The following is a 20,063-nucleotide window of genomic DNA, read 5'->3' as shown; positions in this document are numbered from 1 at the left end:
GCTACTGTTGGTGCTACAATCGAGCCTGGAAATTCCAGCCCAGTTTGGCAAGGGTGGAAACAGGACTTTTGAAGTTGCATATCACTTTGTGGCAAGGGATAATAAACTGAATGTTTTCATTTAGTTTATTCTTTACCATAGAAGTTAGGAATAAATGGCTCAATGCGGCCTGTAAATAATATAATCTTGACCAGACAAACCAGTACTAGAGCTCTGTGCGTACACCTGTAAGTAGGTAAACAAAAACTGAAGAATCTGTAATGTAATCTCAATTTATTCAGGCTTCTGTCATTCATCACAAAAATCACTTTTTTTTCTTCTTAGGTAGGTGTTCTTCGTTATTATCGTTCACTCTCTTCAGTGTTTTGGACGTGAAACTTTTTTCGATTGTATCAGGTGTCAGCACTTTCCCTACATGGTAGGTCCACAGGGCCAACTCCACTTTCTTTGGGGTCCAGTGAAACCCTTTATCTGCAGCAAGACAAAACAAATACAGATGCTAAACCTCCTCACCAGTACTTTTTCCTCCCCAATATATTTGGAGGAATATCAAGACAGTTATCTTGGAAGTTTATACAGCTTTTGTTCATGAAGGTGTCCATGCTGAAAATTGGTCATTATTCTGTGACGATAAAAAATGACACACTGACTGAGACCACAGACACAACATTTAAAAAATCAAACTATATATTCAACACAATATTGTTTTTATCCTTTGGCTTTATCCAACCGAGACACCCACTCATTTATGTGATAAATAACAATACATGATGCTAAATTCACCCCTTTTGCCAAGGTAAAACAAAAAAACCTTCTTAAAAGGTATTCCTGATTGATTGGTGAACATTTTAAATCAATGACAAAATTGCCCTGGACAGCTGTGGCTAGCAAGTTGTTGCAAAACATGACCGTTGTGTAACAGATGTTTTGCTGGGGATAACACTTCCTTGGTAAAGTACAAATTCTAGTGCTTTTAGGGATTGAGTCCCTTCCAGGATTCTAACCCGCACTCTCAGACATGTTTAATATTTATGAAATGGGTCAGGGATCTGTGAGCTTTGTTTCGGACACAACATTGCTAGGATCTAACAAATGTTATATTTGGGACAACACTTTCTAAGTAAAGTACGGATTCTAGTACTTTTTGGAGTTGAGTCCCGTGCGGGATTCGAACCCACACTGACTGAGTAAGGAACCAAATCACCAGCACGCAAAGTCGGCAATCAAAAACCCTATCAGGCACTCGTGGCTTCCAACTCAACCCTACAAAGTACTAGAATCTGTACTTTACGAAGAAAGATCTATCCCAAATATAACATTTGTTACATATGACCACTTTCAAAATGGCATTGTGAGTTCATTGCTGGGATCATTCATGCAACGTTTTGATCAGCATCACAGGTCTTGTGGTTTTAGAGAAGATAGAGGAAATGTAAAGGTTTATGACAGACGACCAACAACATGTCATGACATGAGATAATTTGAACTTTCAGTAAAAACTTTAAATTGGAAACCAAAATTTCTCAATGTTTTCATATTTGAGAGGTTGAAGCGAGTTAATTAACACAGATGCATCCCGAAACATCCATGAAAATATTTATCCAGGAACAATAAACAATAAGGATGCCTGCTGGTCTCATTTTGTGCTCACAAAGGCCTTTACACATCACACAGTGAATTTTGGTCTAATATGTGACAGGCTGCATATTGTTTATGCAAAAGAAAATGCTAGTAGCGCTGCCCATTTTTAAAATAATGACATCGGTGTACTGTAAGATCATTTTGCGACATCATGAACTCTGTATGATCAATGGCATCTTGCTGCATGTTGGACATTAAGGGAAAGCTTTAAAAACACATATATCTGATATGTTTTTATTGGTTTCCAGCTCACTAAGATACACAAATTATTATCATTGATTATCCATTCTGTCACAATATCATAAAAAGTATAATATTATCCAAGTTTTTTTGGCAAATTGTTAACATAGTAAGGGATTTCCCTATATTCCTCTGCTGGCACAATAGTTAAAAAGTGCACCCAGCACAATAGAATGCACGCTACTGGAAATACCTATCTCAGACAGTTCAGCATATATTGACACGTGACCACCAACCATTATTTCTGTCAACTTTCAAATGAGGTGCTAACCTGCAAAGATCCAGGTTTGAGAATTGATCCTATTAACCAAACCATGCTTGTCGTAAGGAGCGACAAACAGGATCGGGTGGTCAGGCTTGCTGACTTGGTTGCTGCATGTCGTATTGTCATGATTGCGTAGATCGATGATCATGATGTCAATCACTGGATTGTCTGGTCCAGACTCTATTATACACAGACCACCATCACACAGCTGAAACATTGCTGAGTGTGGTGTTAAACAACAACAAACAATCAACACAGGGTCCACCCTGTAACCCCCATAGGGGCTTGACAAGAATACCTTGACGCTTCAGCTGTTTGCAGATGGCCTGTACTTCCTCCAGGAAGTCTAGGTAGGCATTGTGTGTGTAGGTCAGAGGTGCAGTCTGCAGGGCCAGCATACTTTCATCAGCCATGAAGGGGCTGTACTCTGGGCTCCCTGCAGCCAGTATGGCTGAAATGGAAACATGGAGGGCTAAAATATTTCGAAAATGTCTACTTGACCAGGGCCAAGTGCAAAATGACCTGACCCGTGAAGATACGTTTCCAATAACACATACTTGCCGTAAAAGGCGACTATGCTTGTTGTAAGAGGCGACTAACAGGATGATGGTCAAGGTCACTGACTTGGTTGATGCAGGTCATCATATCCCAACAGCATGTATTGATGCTCTTGATGTCAATCACTGGATTGTCTGTTTCAGTCTCTGTTATTTACAGACCGCCGTCATTGAGCTGGAATATTGCTGAGTGTGGCATTAAACAACAACTAACAAACAAAATGACCTCACACCTACCCACAATAATGAGAGCCACAAGGCTGTGTAGGTCAAATGAATTTTTCTGAAAAATGTGATCAGAAATCTTGTACCAGGGTCACATACAAAATGAGCCACCAGATACAACAGAAGTTTTCTGAAATATCACATACAGTAAACTACTTTTATAACGAACACGCTTATAATGAACTTACCGATATAACAAACTTTTTTTTTAGTCCGAGCCATTTGTTGTATCTATGCTGTACATATGCTTATGACAAACTACGGTTAATACAAACTAAAATTTGTGGTCCCTTTGAGTTATACCGTAGTTTACTGTAGGTATATTATAAGATCAAGAAGCTCATATAAGCAACAGAAATATCAGAAGTGTCCACTAAACATACATCTTCACAGCATGTTGATTAACCTACATAATTTTTACATAATAACACACAATACTGCACTATTCCTAGCCTCAGCAGTACACAAAAGTTAATGGGTGAAGTTGTGATATAGATGACAAAAATCACAATACACTGCACACATTACATACTGAAAATACATGATCATACATGCAGGTTTCACAGGAATGGGTAAAAAGTATGAGGGGTGTTCATTAAAGATTTCCCCTGACCCACTTCCGATGGACCTAGTGGAATGAAACTTGGCATAGGTATTAGTCTTTCTCCACATAGGAACCACCAAGAGTTACACACTTCTCCCATCGTTTTATGCAACTATGGAGACCTCGCTTGTAAAAGCCCTCATTTTGAGTCTCAAACCAGGACTTGACTTCAGAAATCAGTGATTCATCATCTGTGAAACGTTTTCCCTTCAAAAATGACTTCATGGTTGGAAAGAGGTGGAAGTCAGATGGTGCAAGGTCAGGAGAGTAAGGAGGATGTGGAAGGATTTCATAGCCACAGGACCGCGCTTCTGTCTGGGCAACATAAGAGTTGCGTACTGGAGCATTGTCTTGCAGGAGACGGACACCCTTGGTCAGCATGCCACGCCTCTTAAGCTTGATAGCGTCCCGCAATTTCCGCAGCAGTGAAGCATAATAAGCTCCTGTAATTGTGGTACCCTTTGCCAAGAAATCCATCATCACTACTCCGTGCTGGTCCCAAAACACCGTGAGCATTACCTTGCCTGCAGAGGGCTAGACACGTGCCTTCTTTAGGGCTGGTGACTCCACATGCTTCCATTGCATCGACTGAACTTTAGTCTCAGGATCATGGTGATGGACCCATGTTTCATCCTGTGTGATAAGTCTGTCCAAAAAGTTTGCCTGGTTTTTTTTAGCACATGTCCTAAAGATCCTTTGAGCAATTGACTCGTTCCTACTTTTGGAAAGGTATGAGCAACATGGGAATCCATCGTGCAGACACCTTATGCATGTTCAAATTGTCATGGATGATTTTTTCCACAAACTGTACACGGATCTTGACATCTTGCGCTAACTGGCGAACAGTTATACGTCGGTCTGCCAAAATGGCGGTCTGCACTTGATGGATAGTGTTCTCATCAATGGCTGAATGGGGGCGACCAGGAATGGCAGCTGTTCCCACAGATGTCCGACCACACTTGAACTGGCAATGCCAGTGTTTAACAACGTCATATGATGGGGCATCTTCCCCATAAGTTGCTTTCATTTCATCGAAAGTTTCTTTTGGTGTGCGACCTTTCAAATATAAACACCTAATCACTGCTCAGTATTCTACTGGCTCCATTGTCACACCCTACTCGATCATAACACCTGTAAAAGTGGTAAGATTAATAGTTTGGTGCTGCAAATTCAGACATAACCCAGACATAGATACATTCTTCATTACACATGTGAAATTTCAACCAAATATGATAACCCTAAGTGGTTTAGGGGAAATCTTTAATGAACACCCCTCGTACATTTCCATATTGGTCATATTCAAAATGGGAGCAGAATTCTCCAGGATTTAGGATTTTTAACCAAGTACCCATGGCAGGTAACTTGGGGAAAAACATTAGTTTTGTTCAAAATTGTGATCTTTTTAAAATGTTTTATGTCCCTAAATGTGGACATATTTTAGCATTGTACTTAGTGTGACAAGGTGAAACTAGGCATGAAAACCTCTTCTAGTTTATTGGCCCTGCTGCCAGTGATACAAGATGCCTCAACAAAGCCACAACATTGGTTAAAACTATATTGACATGAATTGGTTAATTAGTAATTCCAATATGGGAATGTTTCACTGACATTTGCTGCAGACTTGGGGATAAATATCGGCTCTTGAGCAGGTCTAGGTAAGTCCCTGAATCTGTGAGAGTGTTTTAGAGCCATAGCGTGTATTGGTCAAAGTTTCAGTTCTAACAGGCCTTGCCGTGTAAGAGGAGATGTCTATTTTATATTTCTTGTCAAGAATTTGGTACAATGATTTTTTTCTTTGTCCATTTGTATAGAAGAGACTTTGCCTAGCCCATGGGAAGTACTGCCATACATTCTTGGCCATCTATCAGACATTTCACAATTCTGTTCAGTTTTAATATTTTGAATTTAGCAAAAAGTCTGAAAATGAAGTTGCCAGTTTGAACTATCACCATATAGCTTGAGAAAGCTGCTTTCTGATAGGTAAACATCAACTTCCTGTTAGTATTTTCATTGGTCAGTCAAAGTTCCCGAAGGGTCATTCTGACGTGACCTGTAATGGGATCGCCTCAGATTTTTGTTCAGCAGTAGCGAGAACAAAGATCAGATTTTGATGAGATTGAGTGAGCAACCTAATGCCAAATCTGTTGGAATTTCAAGTTCAATAGACTTGACTGATGACAGGCAACCTGTTGGGACTCCCACTTTGGTCACCGGGATGACAGGAGGTACAGCATAAGCCCCATTTAGGTGGGAACAGGGCATTTACAGTAAGAACAAGTCCATGATCTGTCAAGAATGAAAATACCTGAGCCTGGTTGAGACAAACACTGATGGAACTGAGGATGGGATGGGTCCAGAGCCAAAGTCGGTATCCCAGACAGGGTCCAGGGATGAAACGTGACAACAAAGTTTGCAGTGTTCCCACTGGCTTTTGAAACTGCCAGTCCTGATGGACTGGGAACTCCAAAAATTACCAGTCCCCACTAATTTTTGTCAATCCCAACTTTCAACAACAAAAAAAAACATATGAAAATTACCAGGTTTTAATTCTTTCAATATCATGTTCAATGCAATGACATCATCTTAGCAGTAACTTAGTTAGATCTACACATCATTCACAAAAAGTTCAGTCACAATTTTTTCTCTTTTTTAAAAAAATATTTTGAGACTAAGTCACTACAAATATATTTTTGACCTCGAAGCAAAGCAAAATGTTATTTCCATGCACTACAAATAGACAAATAGAAAGTTTCAGTTCTAACAGGCCTTGCCGTGTAAGAGGAGATGTCTACAAACAGACAGACAATGGACAACATGCCACTTCCTTCATCTTGCATTCACTTTGTTTATCATTGTAAGACAAGTCTGATTGGACTAGCTTGTCACTCACATATATCATGATGAAATTATGATACAGAGCATCAATTTGATTTGTATGGGGCATGTGGGAAATCTATTTGAGAACCATCTATTTTCCCCAGCTATATCTAACAAACTATATATTTACTGAGCACCATCACTGTTTACACAATTATTTTTACATTTGGCTATTTTCTTTATTCTGGGCATATATATGAACAAACTATTCCTTAAAAAAATCGACCCTACCATAGAAATCAAATTTATGCTCACTGAAAAATACATATGACACCTTGGCCAAGTTAAATGTGGCATATGTCACTGTGAACCAACCAATTTGTAAGTCATGAAAATCTAACGCTATTACACTGATATTGACCATTGCTCTTGTCACAAGCTTTATACAACTTAGAGCAGAGACACAGGGATGAGCTGGAGACAACACCTGGTGATTAAGTCCATGAATGGATGCTAGACTTGCCAAGACTGCCAGCTGATGTACTCACCTGAAGCTGTAGCTGGGCCCACGCCCTTCAGCAGTGACAGAGTCTTGATAGCACACGACACATCGGGCAACGCTTTGAATGCCTTCTTACTGGTGCTTATCACATCATCCGGTGCATTGGAGGTCACAAGCTGCTGCAGACGAGGTCGGAACTTACCCCTCTGAAACAGAGACCCATAGTTAATTGTGAAAGAAATTATATGAATGGATCACTGAATATTGAAAATCTAATGACCTAAACACTCAAATCTAAACCTTTTCTATGTCCTGCTTTAATACTAAGTTTCTTCTGCTTACAGTAAATGCTTGTTGCAGACAGGAGCAGCCCATTCACTGCTGTATCCTCCAAACACCCCACATGATAACATACCGCTATACAGATGGCAATTCATCTCTATGAATATGTTAATGACCTTGCTGTGAAATTGGCAGTGATCTTGACCACTTAAGACAACATTTCTCAGGATTAGGTCAATAGAGGTTCAAATATAGGTAACCAGTAACATAATCAATCGGGTAGCCATGTGGTAGAAGCGTTTGCTCGTCACACCAAGAACTCCACATGGGTACAACGTGTGAAGCCCACCTCTGGTGTCCCCCACTGTAATATTACTGGAAGGTGGCTAAAAGCAGTGTAAAACCACACTCACTCACTAGCTCACTTGTCAACACAGGGGTGTGCGACAGTGACGGAGGCCGACATATTTCCAAAGATTATACGATGAGTGTGTGATTGGGTAGGATTTCTGTATAAACTACAATAGCAAGGAAACCACTGGATTCCTTGTTTGATCCAACGATGCATAAAATAAATAAACGTGCCACTGTGAACAGTTCTAGTATAATGTAAAGGATGTAGAGCACAAACAGGGCACATCTTGTATTACACTAGTCACCAAGTCAGATGAAAATCGATATCAAAGTCGATAATTATCAAATCCCCAGAGAACTGCTACAATAAAGTACAGAAGTGTTGACAATAGGGGTGCAATGACACGGAAGTGCTCAATATGATACATATCTCAATACTACCTCAATATGTACCTCGATAGTTCAGAATACCACTACAAAGGCCATGCACCAACAGTGTTATGAATTTTAAAAAAAATAAAGTCACTTACATGACAGACACATAATCTTAATGAGAAAATCCTCTCATAAATGTAGTGAAACAGGTCTGTATGTATCAGAGTTGTATCAGAGTTTGGGTGTATTATTTCTCCCATTGTTGACAAGGGTACTGAGGACTGGCCATCAGTCAGAGTTAAGTTCAAATAGTCCAGAGCATGAATCTCAGGGATCTGGCCCACAGAGGTCAGACTGAAGACAAAAGAGGTTATTCAAACCAGATCAGACAAAATTGGCCCATATCGAAGTCTGGACCAAACAGTACAACCAAAAGTTCTGAATTTGACTTGGTTGCTTTTGCTTGGTTGACTGAGCTTAGGATAGCTGTCCACATCTAACCTTGTGTCTGCCCAGGCCAGGTGGGAACTGTTCATCAATTGATCACTGGGACTGTTGTTAAGCAGAGGCTAAAGTCAGCAAACAGATTGTGGGACTGTATAAGGTTGCAGACCTTGTCACACAGGGAGGTTATGCTGGATAACAAATTACTAATTTCAAGGGTCTCAGCAGGAAATAATAAGGTCCTGTTAAGTAAAGAAATGGTGCCGTGTACTGTACTGTAAGCACGGTAAGACTTAATAATTACTTTTATTTTATATTTCTTGTCAAGAATTTGGTACAATGATTTTTTTCTTTGTCCATTTGTATAGAAGAGACTTTGCCTAGCCCATGGGAAGTACTGCCATACATTCTTGGCCATCTATCAGACATTTCACAATTCTGTTCAGTTTTAATATTTTGAATTTAGCAAAAAGTCTGAAAATGAAGTTGCCAGTTTGAACTATCACCATATAGCTTGAGAAAGCTGCTTTCTGATAGGTAAACATCAACTTCCTGTTAGTATTTTCATTGGTCAGTCAAAGTTCCCGAAGGGTCATTCTGACGTGACCTGTAATGGGATCGCCTCAGATTTTTGTTCAGCAGTAGCGAGAACAAAGATCAGATTTTGATGAGATTGAGTGAGCAACCTAATGCCAAATCTGTTGGAATTTCAAGTTCAATAGACTTGACTGATGACAGGCAACCTGTTGGGACTCCCACTTTGGTCACCGGGATGACAGGAGGTACAGCATAAGCCCCATTTAGGTGGGAACAGGGCATTTACAGTAAGAACAAGTCCATGATCTGTCAAGAATGAAAATACCTGAGCCTGATTGAGACAAACACTGATGGAACTGAGGATGGGATGGGTCCGGTAAAAGTCGGTATCCCAGACAGGGTCCAGGGATGAAACGTGACAACAAAGTTTGCAGTGTTCCCACTGGCTTTTGAAACTGCCAGTCCTGATGGACTGGGAACTCCAAAAATTACCAGTCCCCACTAATTTTTGTCAATCCCAACTTTCAACAACGAAAAAAAACATATGAAAATTACCAGGTTTTAATTCTTTCAATATCATGTTCAATGCAATGACATCATCTTAGAAGTAACTTAGTTAGATCTACACATCATTCACACAAAGTTCAGTCACAAGTTTTTCTCTTTTTAAAAAAAATATTTTGAGGCTAAGTCACTACAAATATATTTTTGACCTCGAAGCAAAGCAAAATGTTATTTCCATGCACTACAAATAGACAAGGGGAAACCCTGATGGTAACAGACAAGCTGAATATGAATACCACCCCTGGTCTCACCAACAACTTCCACTTCATGAGCTTCACCAGTTCATCATGTGTGACATGTTTTCCATCTCTGTCATCTATAGAAGTGGGGAGGACAGTTTGGTACCTGGAAATAGACAAACATCCAATCAGATATACTGGTGCAATGAGAAATGTTCAACATTCCCAGGCCACTATGGCCTATTGAGTTTTCATGTCATGATTTCAGATGACAATAATTTCACAGATTCCTGTCACTGATACATTCTCCCTAACATATCAGAGATTTATCTGGGCTTCCAAAGTAAGTGCCATAGACAGTCAAATGTGGAAAAAATGGTTATTTTGTTCAAAACTGGATTTGTTTGGTAGTCCTTATTGTCTTAATTTCAGAGGCATTTTATGAACTTGCATTCACAGCAATAAAGATTAAGTACAACTGAACGTTGAAGGTTCCTGGTGTTTACTGATCCTGGGATCAGTGAAATAACTGACTGAGCCATCACAAAAGTTTATATCTACATTAACATGAATTGGAAAATCTGTAGTTCCAATTTAGGAGCATTTACTGACAGTTGCTAAAGACTTGGGGACGAATATCTGCCTCAGAGCAGTTATAGATAAATCCAGGATATGTATATGTGCCATGTGTAACGTCTTTCAAAAGCAAGAAATATGATGCCCAATGAAGTGTACTGGTACCACACTTTAAAAGTTACAATTAAAACAATATGAGCTAAAATACCTCACCATTTTCAGCATTTTCAGTGGCAATGGTCCTCACAAGGCCATGGTGTTGTGTGTAGGGTCACATTGAGTACGAAGTCAAGGACAAAAGTAAGGGACATTATTCTAAACAACAATAGTGATGCTTTCTGCACTCAAGATACATGTTCAAAAAAAAAATACTGCTTATTTGTTTTTATTCATGTTAAAACTCTAGACAAAAGTTACCGGGGAAAACACCTACACTACATCCGCATTTCCACAGAAACATTTTATTTGTCAACTTTGTTCATGCTATTAAATATCCAATGTATTTCATGAATAATAAACAGACAAAAATATGTTTGCATTTAGAACATATTTATAAAGGTGTATCACATACATATCAAGATCCACGTTTGTCAGAATTTGAAAAATGATAATCTGACGTCCATTCACAAAGGGAGGTAATTTAGGGTATTCAAGTTGTGTTTCCCATGGTCTATCACACCACCAATATAAGTGAACATGTATAGATAAATTCCCTCTTTCCTGTCTGATAAAATGAAGCTTTTTAAACCAGTTTGTTATGAATATGGCTCAGGGAGGACAGAAGTAAACATGGCAGACTCCAAGATGTCGTTCAACAGTATTTCAAAGGGTCATTTACCGACACTCGAAAAGATACAAAACTTAACTTTTGATGTAAAAATATGGAACATCGAAAAACATTTGGCAAAATTTCAAAATTTTACTTTTGATAACAATGTTTTTATCCAAAATAAACATGGAGACCTCACTATTTTATTTCATTTTTGGAATCACCATCCTCTAAAGTAATTGTAAACAAAACACAAGAGAATTGTAATTATTTTCTTCATTACTGTGTAGGATCTGTCAATCGAACAACAGTACAGTCACCCATATGAAGAACTATTGACACAGTGAGTGAGTGAGTAAGTTGGGTTTAAAGCCACTTTTAACATTATTCCAAAATATCACGGCGTGTCAGCTTAATGTGGGAGGAAAGCCCTGAGTGATGCAGGTCTCAGATGTTTACCACTTCGGTGAAACCCAAGAGCACGGGTATGGTGCTGACAAACCTAGAAACATAATCGTGGCGAACCGGGATTCGAACCCTCAATCATAGGTTTCTGGCGTGCCCAAAGGGCGCAACTCTGCACAGTGAATCGCGGCGCCTTAGACGACTGGGCCACCCATGCCCCCATTGACATAGACAATGATGAGTGAAAAACATTCCACTTAGACAACCAGTGATGAAAACACCAAAATCTCCAGAAATATGATGTTGCATTAATAGAGTTAAAAATATAACTGATTCCTATCTAACCATTTTAGAGCTCTGATGGTAATGACGATACAAGATTTCATTACAGGGCAAAATTATTTTAAAATGTGAGTTGAGTCAGTTCATCATTGTTTTATGTCAACAACTGGAATTAAGACGTATCGATGACAACAGGATAGAGATATGTATTCAAGCTTCTATTATCCTATTATTAAATATCTTGTATCTGTACAAAAAAACATGGCCTTGAAACAATAACAGAAAGGAAATGCATAAGTCAGTCTGGTCTTGGTCATTGGTTTGCTAGTTTGATGTGTTACGCAAAATAGCTTTGTTACATAGAGCTGGAATATTGCTGAGTGCAGCATTTAACAACAACCAAACAATATTTCCCTTACAAAAAAGTTCTTGTTGACATTTTGTCAAATTATGTAACAAACCATTAAATATGTAAAACTATGCAATTATTGTCAATTTTCAACTATTGACACCTTGCCATTTGGACTTTGAATATTACCAATTTTGTCCTTGTCAATATGACATAAAATGATAAGGAAATGTTTTGTCACTGCCTTGATATATGTCCTTATATCCCTGTTAACAGCAATATTACCAGATACTGGTAGCATGTTTGTACGAAGGATAACTGATGTTTAAACATTGTGAAAGTTTTCAAACAATGTTTACATTATCAATTAAAACTACCTCCCACGTTAGAGAGTGGTAAGATAATATGAACCAACATTTAGACAAATAGACTGCTACTGTTGTTGCATGTGATCCTTAGCTTGTCCTCATCTGTACCTACCATTCATCTAGATCCTGCAACTCTGTGCCCTTCTCCTTCTTCATTCGGCCAGTTTTGGCTGCGAAAACCTCACCATAATTGGATAATACTTTCTGCCAGTGATCGGCATTGGGTTTGGAAACGAACGTGTCCATCTTCTGTAAATATAACAGCGTCTATCGTAGTCACTGTGCAGGCATCTCTCGGTTGACGGGTTGTGTTATTTTGTTTTTGTTTTGAAACATCCAAATAGAGCGCCAAATAGTGCTTCACTCGGTAACAGGACACAACGGCACGTTGTCGAATCGGTCAATGGAACATCGTTCAAAACGGCCAGGACCTTGTTGGACGTGCTTTGAGTCAATGGAATCCTATTATCGGTATTTATAAAAAATTATGACTATTGTAAAAGACATGTTAAAAGACATTTCTGTTAACACGATATCTTGACTAAATCATACTTTAGTAGGAGTGTGCAATTGGGGAGGATGTGCAAAAATGTAGTCCGAATATATGTTTGTATGTTTTAGTGTTGATTTAAAAAAATGTTTATAACGACATCCTCGTGTTGGTTCTGGGGACGGTGAGGTCTGAAGAGCACCGGGTGGTCAGACTCGGTGACTTAATTGATTGGATGTGTTCGTTCCCCCATAGCCTTCTTTATGTTATTGGTTTGTGCGTCCTCCAGACTCGATTACGTACAACATTTATCATCCAAAACTTGCTCCCACAGGAGATATCGCTTGGGTGATATCAGGCCATATCTACATTGCATCACAATGCTTTGCAGACTATTGTGACGTCATTGGTTACCATGACGTCACAATCAAATGACATTACTAATGGCTCTGCTACTGAAGCTGTTAGCAGTACTTTTACACTTAACACACTGCTAACTACTGTCTACAAACCGAAAAGGTTGGAAGAATTGTGTTGGATGATAAATAAAATCTCACCCTCGCGATCGTGTCTTTTGATATCAACTGTATCAACACTCGTTGATATATGTGATATCAAAAGACACTTGGGTGAGATTCTCTATTTATTACTTGCCCGTGAAGAGATCACCCGTTTCATAAACATACAGAAGTATTACACATTGTGTAATACCAAAACGCGTGCTTATGTACTCCCGGAACACGTGTCACGAACAAATATTGAAAGCTCTCAACATCCCTTGGCTTATTCAACGACATTGCGTGTGGATATGATAAATCACTGAAAGGAGCTTATGCACACTCGATGACCCCAGCAACCTTGTTGCTAGGCTGACGTCACATGGCATTGTTTCGCCGTTGGATCTTGCGACAAAATTCCACAAATTACGTCATCGGGTAAGGTGACGTGATTCTAAACTTTGAGGTGCAAGGCCCCGTTCCACAAGGCGATCGTATGTGGCGCAACGTCAGTCGTTAGTCTAAGTTAAAGTATGTGAGTTGCGATAACCTTAATTAGCGCTACGATAACTTTGTGGAACGGACGCCTGAATTCTAAAGGTGGACCGTTGTATGGTATTAAATTTATACGTTTCAACTTTTGACGTGTTTGAAGTAATATTCTGTTGAACTCAATTAGATTGTGCCGTGGATCGTGTAGGTGTCAGCATATTCACACTCAACAGTGTAATTCTAAAGTAATAAATAAAATACTAAACTCGCCCCCGTGTAAAACCATTTTTTTAAAACTCGTGAATAGTTGTCACTCGTTTCATAAAATTGGTATTAAACGGGAGCTCGTTTAGTATTCTATATTTATCATCTAAAACTGGCCCCCACAGGAGATATTGCTTGGGTGAGATCAAGCGATAACTACAATGTAGATATCGCTGCAATAAAATTGCCTCACAATACTTTGCAGACTATTGTGACTTCATTGGTTACCCTGACGTCACAATCAATTGACGTCACTAATAGCTCTGCTACTGAAGCTGTTAGCAGTACTTTTACACTTATTAAGACATTACGCTTATTACTGTCTACAGGGCGGTCGGGTAGCCCAGTGGTTAAAGCGTTCGTTCGTCACGCCAAAGACCCGGGTTCGATTCCCGACATGGGTACAATGTGTGAAGCCCATTTCTGGTGTCCCCCGCCGTGATATTGCTGGAATATTGCTAAAAGCGGCGTAAAACCATATTCACACACTCACTATTACTGTCTACAAACTGAAAAGGTTAGAAGAATGATGTTGGATGATAAATATTATCCTCGTGTCTTTTGATATGAACTTTATCAACACTCGTTGATATAGTTGACACTTGGGTGAGATTCTCTATTTACTCACTCACCCGTGAAGATCCGAGTTAGACTAGGTCTTCAGCAACCCATGCTTGTCGTAAGTGGCGACTGACGGGATCGGGTGGTCACGCTCGCTGACTTGGTTGATGCATGTCATCGTATTCCAATTGCGTTGATCGATGCTCATAATGAAAATCACTGGATTGTCTGATCCAGACTCGATTAAGTACAAACCGCCATCATATAGTTGCAATTTTGCTGAGGGTGGCGTTAAAAAACAAACAAACAAACAAACACTCATGTTCTTTATGACTCTCTGCCAACTCTCCATGCCCCACGACTGGTAACAGTAATTAACCTTCTGCAGTGTCGGAACGGTTTTGTTATACTCTACCGCAGTTAATACTTCAAATGCATGTTCTATAGTGCACGGGTCGTTGAGTGTGTTTGTACATTAAGTCTGTTTATAAGAGATTAGAATTTCAGCATTAATGAGAGGGAGATACTTTGTATGGCTGCAGACCGGCTCCAGGCCAGATTTGATTCGTAGACCGGCTGTGGAATATCTGCACTTAATCTGACCAATATGTAAACATTGTCAAATGCAGCTACCTTTATTCAACATTATGAAAGCAAATTACAAGATTGTGTATTGTGTAGTAAAAGATTTCATAGGCTGTATGTTTGTTTGTGTGTGCCTGCATGTACTAGTCCGTACTAATGCCTCTTTTATAGTGCCAGCCCACTAAGATACCATGCCACAGTTTAACATGAATAGCCTACTCAGACACAGTATGCTGACTCCGAACCGACCAGTCCTTGTTTTAGACCCTCAATGCCGAACGCAAGGCAGGGTAACAACACGTACAATCGTTTAACGGCCACGGAGGCGGTCACCGATCAAGGCGGTTTATGAATGAATATTGGTCAATAAGGAGGCGTATCCGAGTCATGTATCCTTGGAACACTGTTCTCAGGCTTTACCCCCCTCACAACAATCCCTACTATGCAGTACGGACAACAAACGGTATTTCGACAATAACCAAGTCAGAAGAGTGCCTGACGTTCTGTCCCGATTGTATGAACATTGTGAAACCCGAATCTGGGGAACTAACATCACTCACTCACAAGGGACAGATAATCCTTTATATAATAATATAACGCATTTTCATTTAAGACAGACAGACTCATCCAATATTTATTATAGTCTCACCAGATGCGCATATGTATATATAGCACATAACATGTGTTATAAAATGTACACTTGACAGTCCTATGGAGTTATGAGAGATTTGATAGACATAATCAAAGTGTGTACACAATGATAGTTTTAAAAAGGTACATTAAAGTTACAGCATATCACTAACCGTATAAACGGCGTTGCCGTGCAAGTAATATATCATTGCAGCTTGTGGCAGTATATTTTAAGATCACAGTGTTGTTTAAAAGGAGTCACTACTTTCTTCCTTAAAACACAATAAAAAATCTTGAATATGTCAAATAACTTCATTACAAAGATCATAATTTGTATATAACATCATCATAAATGGACATTCTAAAAGGACACGCTCTTGTGATTCAATGTCCTGTGTACACTGAAAACAACATCGCTCCGCTTGTTCCAGACTTCCATATCTTCCCGTTTGTAGTCATCGCTGTACGACATCTGTACACTGACAGTGCTCTTCCATGTGATTTGGGCATTGGCAATAATATTCTGTATATATATTCTCCTTCAAAGTACTGTATATGAATGTTTGGCGCAACACCATTTCAACATTAGTTACCATTTTATTCAAAACAATAATAGTGTCCATCACTCATTTTGAATACATCTGTTTATTAAAATATAAAATGACCATTTAAAAACGCTGTGATAAAGTCTTGACAGCTATAGCCATGTTTCTCCTCCAGTGACGCATGAAGCATTCACGTTATCGCACACTTCCCATTCCATGTTGCCTATGGGTGCCGCATTAGGAGCGGTTCTTCCTGGTCGCATGACACGGTTCTGGATCGCATTGATGCATAAACGGTCATCTGTTCACCAGAATGTAGATTATAGTTGTATAATTTGGTAAATATTGTATAAGTAACATTGCCTAGACAGTTATATATTAATATGACCAATTCCAACGCTCGTCCTGCAGAAGGTGCCATTTGTTTTGCCATGCGGCTTTAGTCCAGGTGTTCAGTTAGGACAAGGCCAAGGTAAGTATATTGCTGGTCGGTGTTCAGACAGACATCAACCACAAGTAAAAACGCAATCTGATAAAACTCAGTAATCGCAATTGATACATTAAAAAATATCCAGTGTAGGGTATTTTTTAATGTATCACTTGCGATTTCTCTCATCAACATGATTCCATTCCGTTGGCACCATTAGGAGTCCAGGATCAACTGTGTTTCCTCTTCTGATTCTATTAGTAGTGCGATGTCGTCCGCATTAGGTGATGAGAAGAAATAAGAAGAAAAACGTATGTCGAGCTACAGCGAACGTTCACTGAAGTCAGCCCATTGTTCTTTCGAGGAATGGACACTGGCTGGCGTCATACAGGTAATGTTCTCAACCCCCCGGGACCCCGTATGGTCGTGTAGCAAGAGAAAGACAAATAAATAGTAGGAGTATTCACAGCATCATGTCATCTTCACACATGCTAATGGAACAGGCAGTATTTAGTCACCTGCAGCCACAACCAGAGACTTGGGGACAACGTCACACATCCTGCAATCACGAAGAAAGACTGTTAAAGTGTTGTCGGACAGACAAAAATACGTGTTACCTCAAAAACCAAGTTTTAGATATAAATGTTCTTTCACCGGGGATATCTCGCCAGTACATATCCTCCAAACTATAGTTTGAAGAAATTAAGTCTGATGGTACTGATACTGCTGCCATTGTAAGGAAAAATCTATGTCTTATAAAGGAGAAAAGGTGTTTGAGTACTACGGGAAGAAAGCTATAACACCATGCAGACTGTACACCACACATTGTCACTTGGTCAGAGGCAATGCGGGATATTTGTATGATATAAGTAAAACACACATTATTGAGTCGGGCCCTGGCATCGACCCTTAATATAGAACAGATGAAACAGACAGATGTCAAAACAACGTTTCTGCCAATAATACTCTACATTTGTCCCGTAAATCCATGTCAGTTTTACGGTGAACACCCTGCTTTCATTAACAAAACATTCCCTTTCGAAAGCTAAATTAGGCCTTATGTATGATAATAGTTATCAGCTATATATTATCAACAGATACATCCTTAATTCACCTACCTTGTGATTTTGTATCTTCCCCGTCTTCAGTTTCAACGATGACTATAGCCTTCCTCCATGTTGAGCATAATCCGGATTCCTGTTCACACAGTAAACATTCATCTTCACATCTCTCAGTACACTTGTCACCATGGTAACCATTCCTACATGACTTGCAGCTGCCATCCTTGTTGCATCTCTTGCCCGCACATGTGTTGCCGCATCTCGTCAAGCAGTCCTCGTTACTCCATCCTTCAACGCATCCTTTATTACAGTTAACAGATGATAGCAATTCATCGTATGTACATTCATTGTCAATACAGTTTGTACACGAAATGTTACACTTTCCCCCAACGAACCCAGGCTTGCAGTGACCACAATGTCCCTGAAATAGGTTACACCTGTTTCCAAGACAGTTTTGGGGACATGGTGTATCACACAACTGGCCGAACCATCCATCGGTGCAACCAAGAAGACATGTTCCTTTATCCTGGTGACACGAGGACTGCCCACAGTTTCTAGCGCAGAGTTTCTGACACTGATGTCCCCACCGCCCAGGGACACACCCCTCTAGGCACCTCCCTGTGTCACGGTGACAGGACCGTTTTCCATCATAACTTGCACGACAGTTTAGTGAACATGGTACATCACAACCATTTGAGTGATATCCAGGTGGACACTGTACACATCTTCCATCTTCCTGTTCACATTTGCCGTACCAGCATCCTTGACACTCCTTTGTACAGTCAGTGCCGTGCCACCCATAGATACACTCAGTACATCCACCGTGATGGCAGCCGAAGCAGTTGTCTCCACATGTTTGCGAGTGTACTGAATCCACTACAGAGATAAAACAGGATATGTAACAGTACTGTGTTAAGTATTGATAGATCTTAGCTTTCATGTAACCAAAGGCAATGTTCCATTGTCCACTCTTTACCAGAATTGGACCCCGTATGCTTAAATTAAGATATGATAAATTCAAAAAATCACATTTTTTCTACCACTTTTTGTAATCTTTATGCAAAGTTATGTCGAAATAACTGGCTGTGTCCGTACACTACTGGATCTGTACAGTCCTCCCAAAGGGGAAGGAAATGTCAGGTGGTACCCTTTTACTCCAATCCCTATTAAAGCAGGTCATCACGTTACTGCCGTCTTCAATGGTGGTCTGGTGTACTCAGTCTGAAGATTTAGCGGTTTATAGATCTTACATAGCAAACACTATAAATCCGACATAGCAGCAAACATTATAGATCAAACACTTTATCATTTTTCAGTTGTCAATAAAATCATATGATCACACTTACTTTTGTTTTTGAGTATACTTAGATAATATTTACATCTTTACACGATATCATGTCACATATCAATAAGTTTAAAACACTCAGTAAAATAAAGTTTCAATACGTACCACAAAATAGACCAAGGAGGATCACTGAAAATATAGAGATATTCACGGTATACAGAACTAATAAATACAAGGTGATATGCACATAACTCTATATATAACCTGATGTGACCCATCCAGATACCAATATAAATCAATGTATTCCGAGTAATGTACGTGTATTCTCCCCAGGGAGCGGAGAATCATTCAAGTATGACCGGTGCCTTCCTACCCGGGTAAGTACTAGTGGTACATGGCATGCCACTGTAATAGTCATGTCTGATGCCAGATAGGTTGTATTATTATTTCATAAAAAAACAAGTACATGTGTTTTCTATACAACAACACCACCACCAACAACAACAATCAAGAAAATAAAAATATATTCCTGTAATTAATATATCTTAAATCGACCTGCTTGTTTTACTCACATGCAGCTTTAATCGCCTTCGCCATTATTTGTCACGGAGATTCCGGTTCGTCACATAATCACTGAATCCTCCACGAGGATGCCGATAAAGTCTTCTGTGATACACACATTGCCATGAATCTATGAATCAATATCAGCGAGAGTCTCTGATATCCCGATGTACCATAGCCACAGAACACACACCAATTGACATAAGTAACACGGCAAGGCTAGATAACGTCCGTGTGCATTGTGCAACGGGTATATCATGCCTTACGTCACATATTCCATTGTTCCCAATATAGGTATGATATTTCAACAGGTTGAATGTGTATCTCCCA

At 39.5% G+C, this 20,063-nt stretch overlaps 2 protein-coding genes across 2 annotated transcripts; both read right to left on the bottom strand.

Annotated features, from left to right (window-relative positions):
- Nucleotides 1-288: 288 nt before the first annotated feature.
- On the bottom strand, nucleotides 289-12,695 carry LOC139480301 (uncharacterized). The gene is made up of 5 exons (XM_071263358.1): nucleotides 12,448-12,695; nucleotides 9,659-9,752; nucleotides 6,898-7,057; nucleotides 2,445-2,597; nucleotides 289-471 (listed from the first exon to the last, which is right to left on the bottom strand). The coding sequence occupies exons 1-5, from the start codon at nucleotides 12,579-12,581 to the stop codon at nucleotides 305-307; spliced, it is 708 nt and encodes a 235-aa protein (XP_071119459.1). The 5' UTR covers nucleotides 12,582-12,695; the 3' UTR covers nucleotides 289-304.
- A 3,155-nt stretch (nucleotides 12,696-15,850) lies between these two features.
- On the bottom strand, nucleotides 15,851-20,062 carry LOC139479129 (scavenger receptor class F member 1-like). Its single transcript, XM_071261904.1, has 4 exons — nucleotides 19,745-20,062; nucleotides 19,338-19,361; nucleotides 17,945-18,763; nucleotides 15,851-17,385 (listed from the first exon to the last, which is right to left on the bottom strand). Exons 1-4 carry the CDS (start codon nucleotides 19,767-19,769, stop codon nucleotides 17,318-17,320), a joined length of 936 nt encoding a protein of 311 aa, XP_071118005.1. The 5' UTR covers nucleotides 19,770-20,062; the 3' UTR covers nucleotides 15,851-17,317.
- Nucleotide 20,063: the final 1 nt, after the last annotated feature.

The sequence above is a fragment of the Haliotis cracherodii genome, unplaced genomic scaffold (assembly GCF_022045235.1).
Source record: "Haliotis cracherodii isolate W230 unplaced genomic scaffold, xgHalCrac1.p SCAF_4, whole genome shotgun sequence".
In the NCBI taxonomy this organism is placed as follows: Eukaryota; Metazoa; Mollusca; class Gastropoda; order Lepetellida; family Haliotidae; genus Haliotis; species Haliotis cracherodii.
This window is presented reverse-complemented; position numbering and strand designations above follow the sequence as displayed.

Excerpts from the sequence above, each read along its gene's own strand:
- LOC139480301 (XM_071263358.1), bottom strand. The coding sequence starts at position 12,581 with ATGGACACGTTCGTTTCCAAACCCAATGCCGATCACTGGCAGAAAGTA. Across the intron at positions 2,598-6,897 it reads GGGCCCAGCTACAGCTTCAG|CCATACTGGCTGCAGGGAGC; the intron begins GTGAGTACATCA and ends TTTCCATTTCAG. Across the intron at positions 472-2,444 it reads CAAACAGCTGAAGCGTCAAG|ATAAAGGGTTTCACTGGACC; the intron begins GTATTCTTGTCA and ends GTCTTGCTGCAG.
- LOC139479129 (XM_071261904.1), bottom strand. The coding sequence starts at position 19,769 with ATGGCGAAGGCGATTAAAGCTGCAT. Across the intron at positions 19,362-19,744 it reads GAAGGCGATTAAAGCTGCAT|TGATCCTCCTTGGTCTATTT; the intron begins GTGAGTAAAACA and ends CTATATTTTCAG. Across the intron at positions 18,764-19,337 it reads CCTCCTTGGTCTATTTTGTG|TGGATTCAGTACACTCGCAA; the intron begins GTACGTATTGAA and ends TTATCTCTGTAG.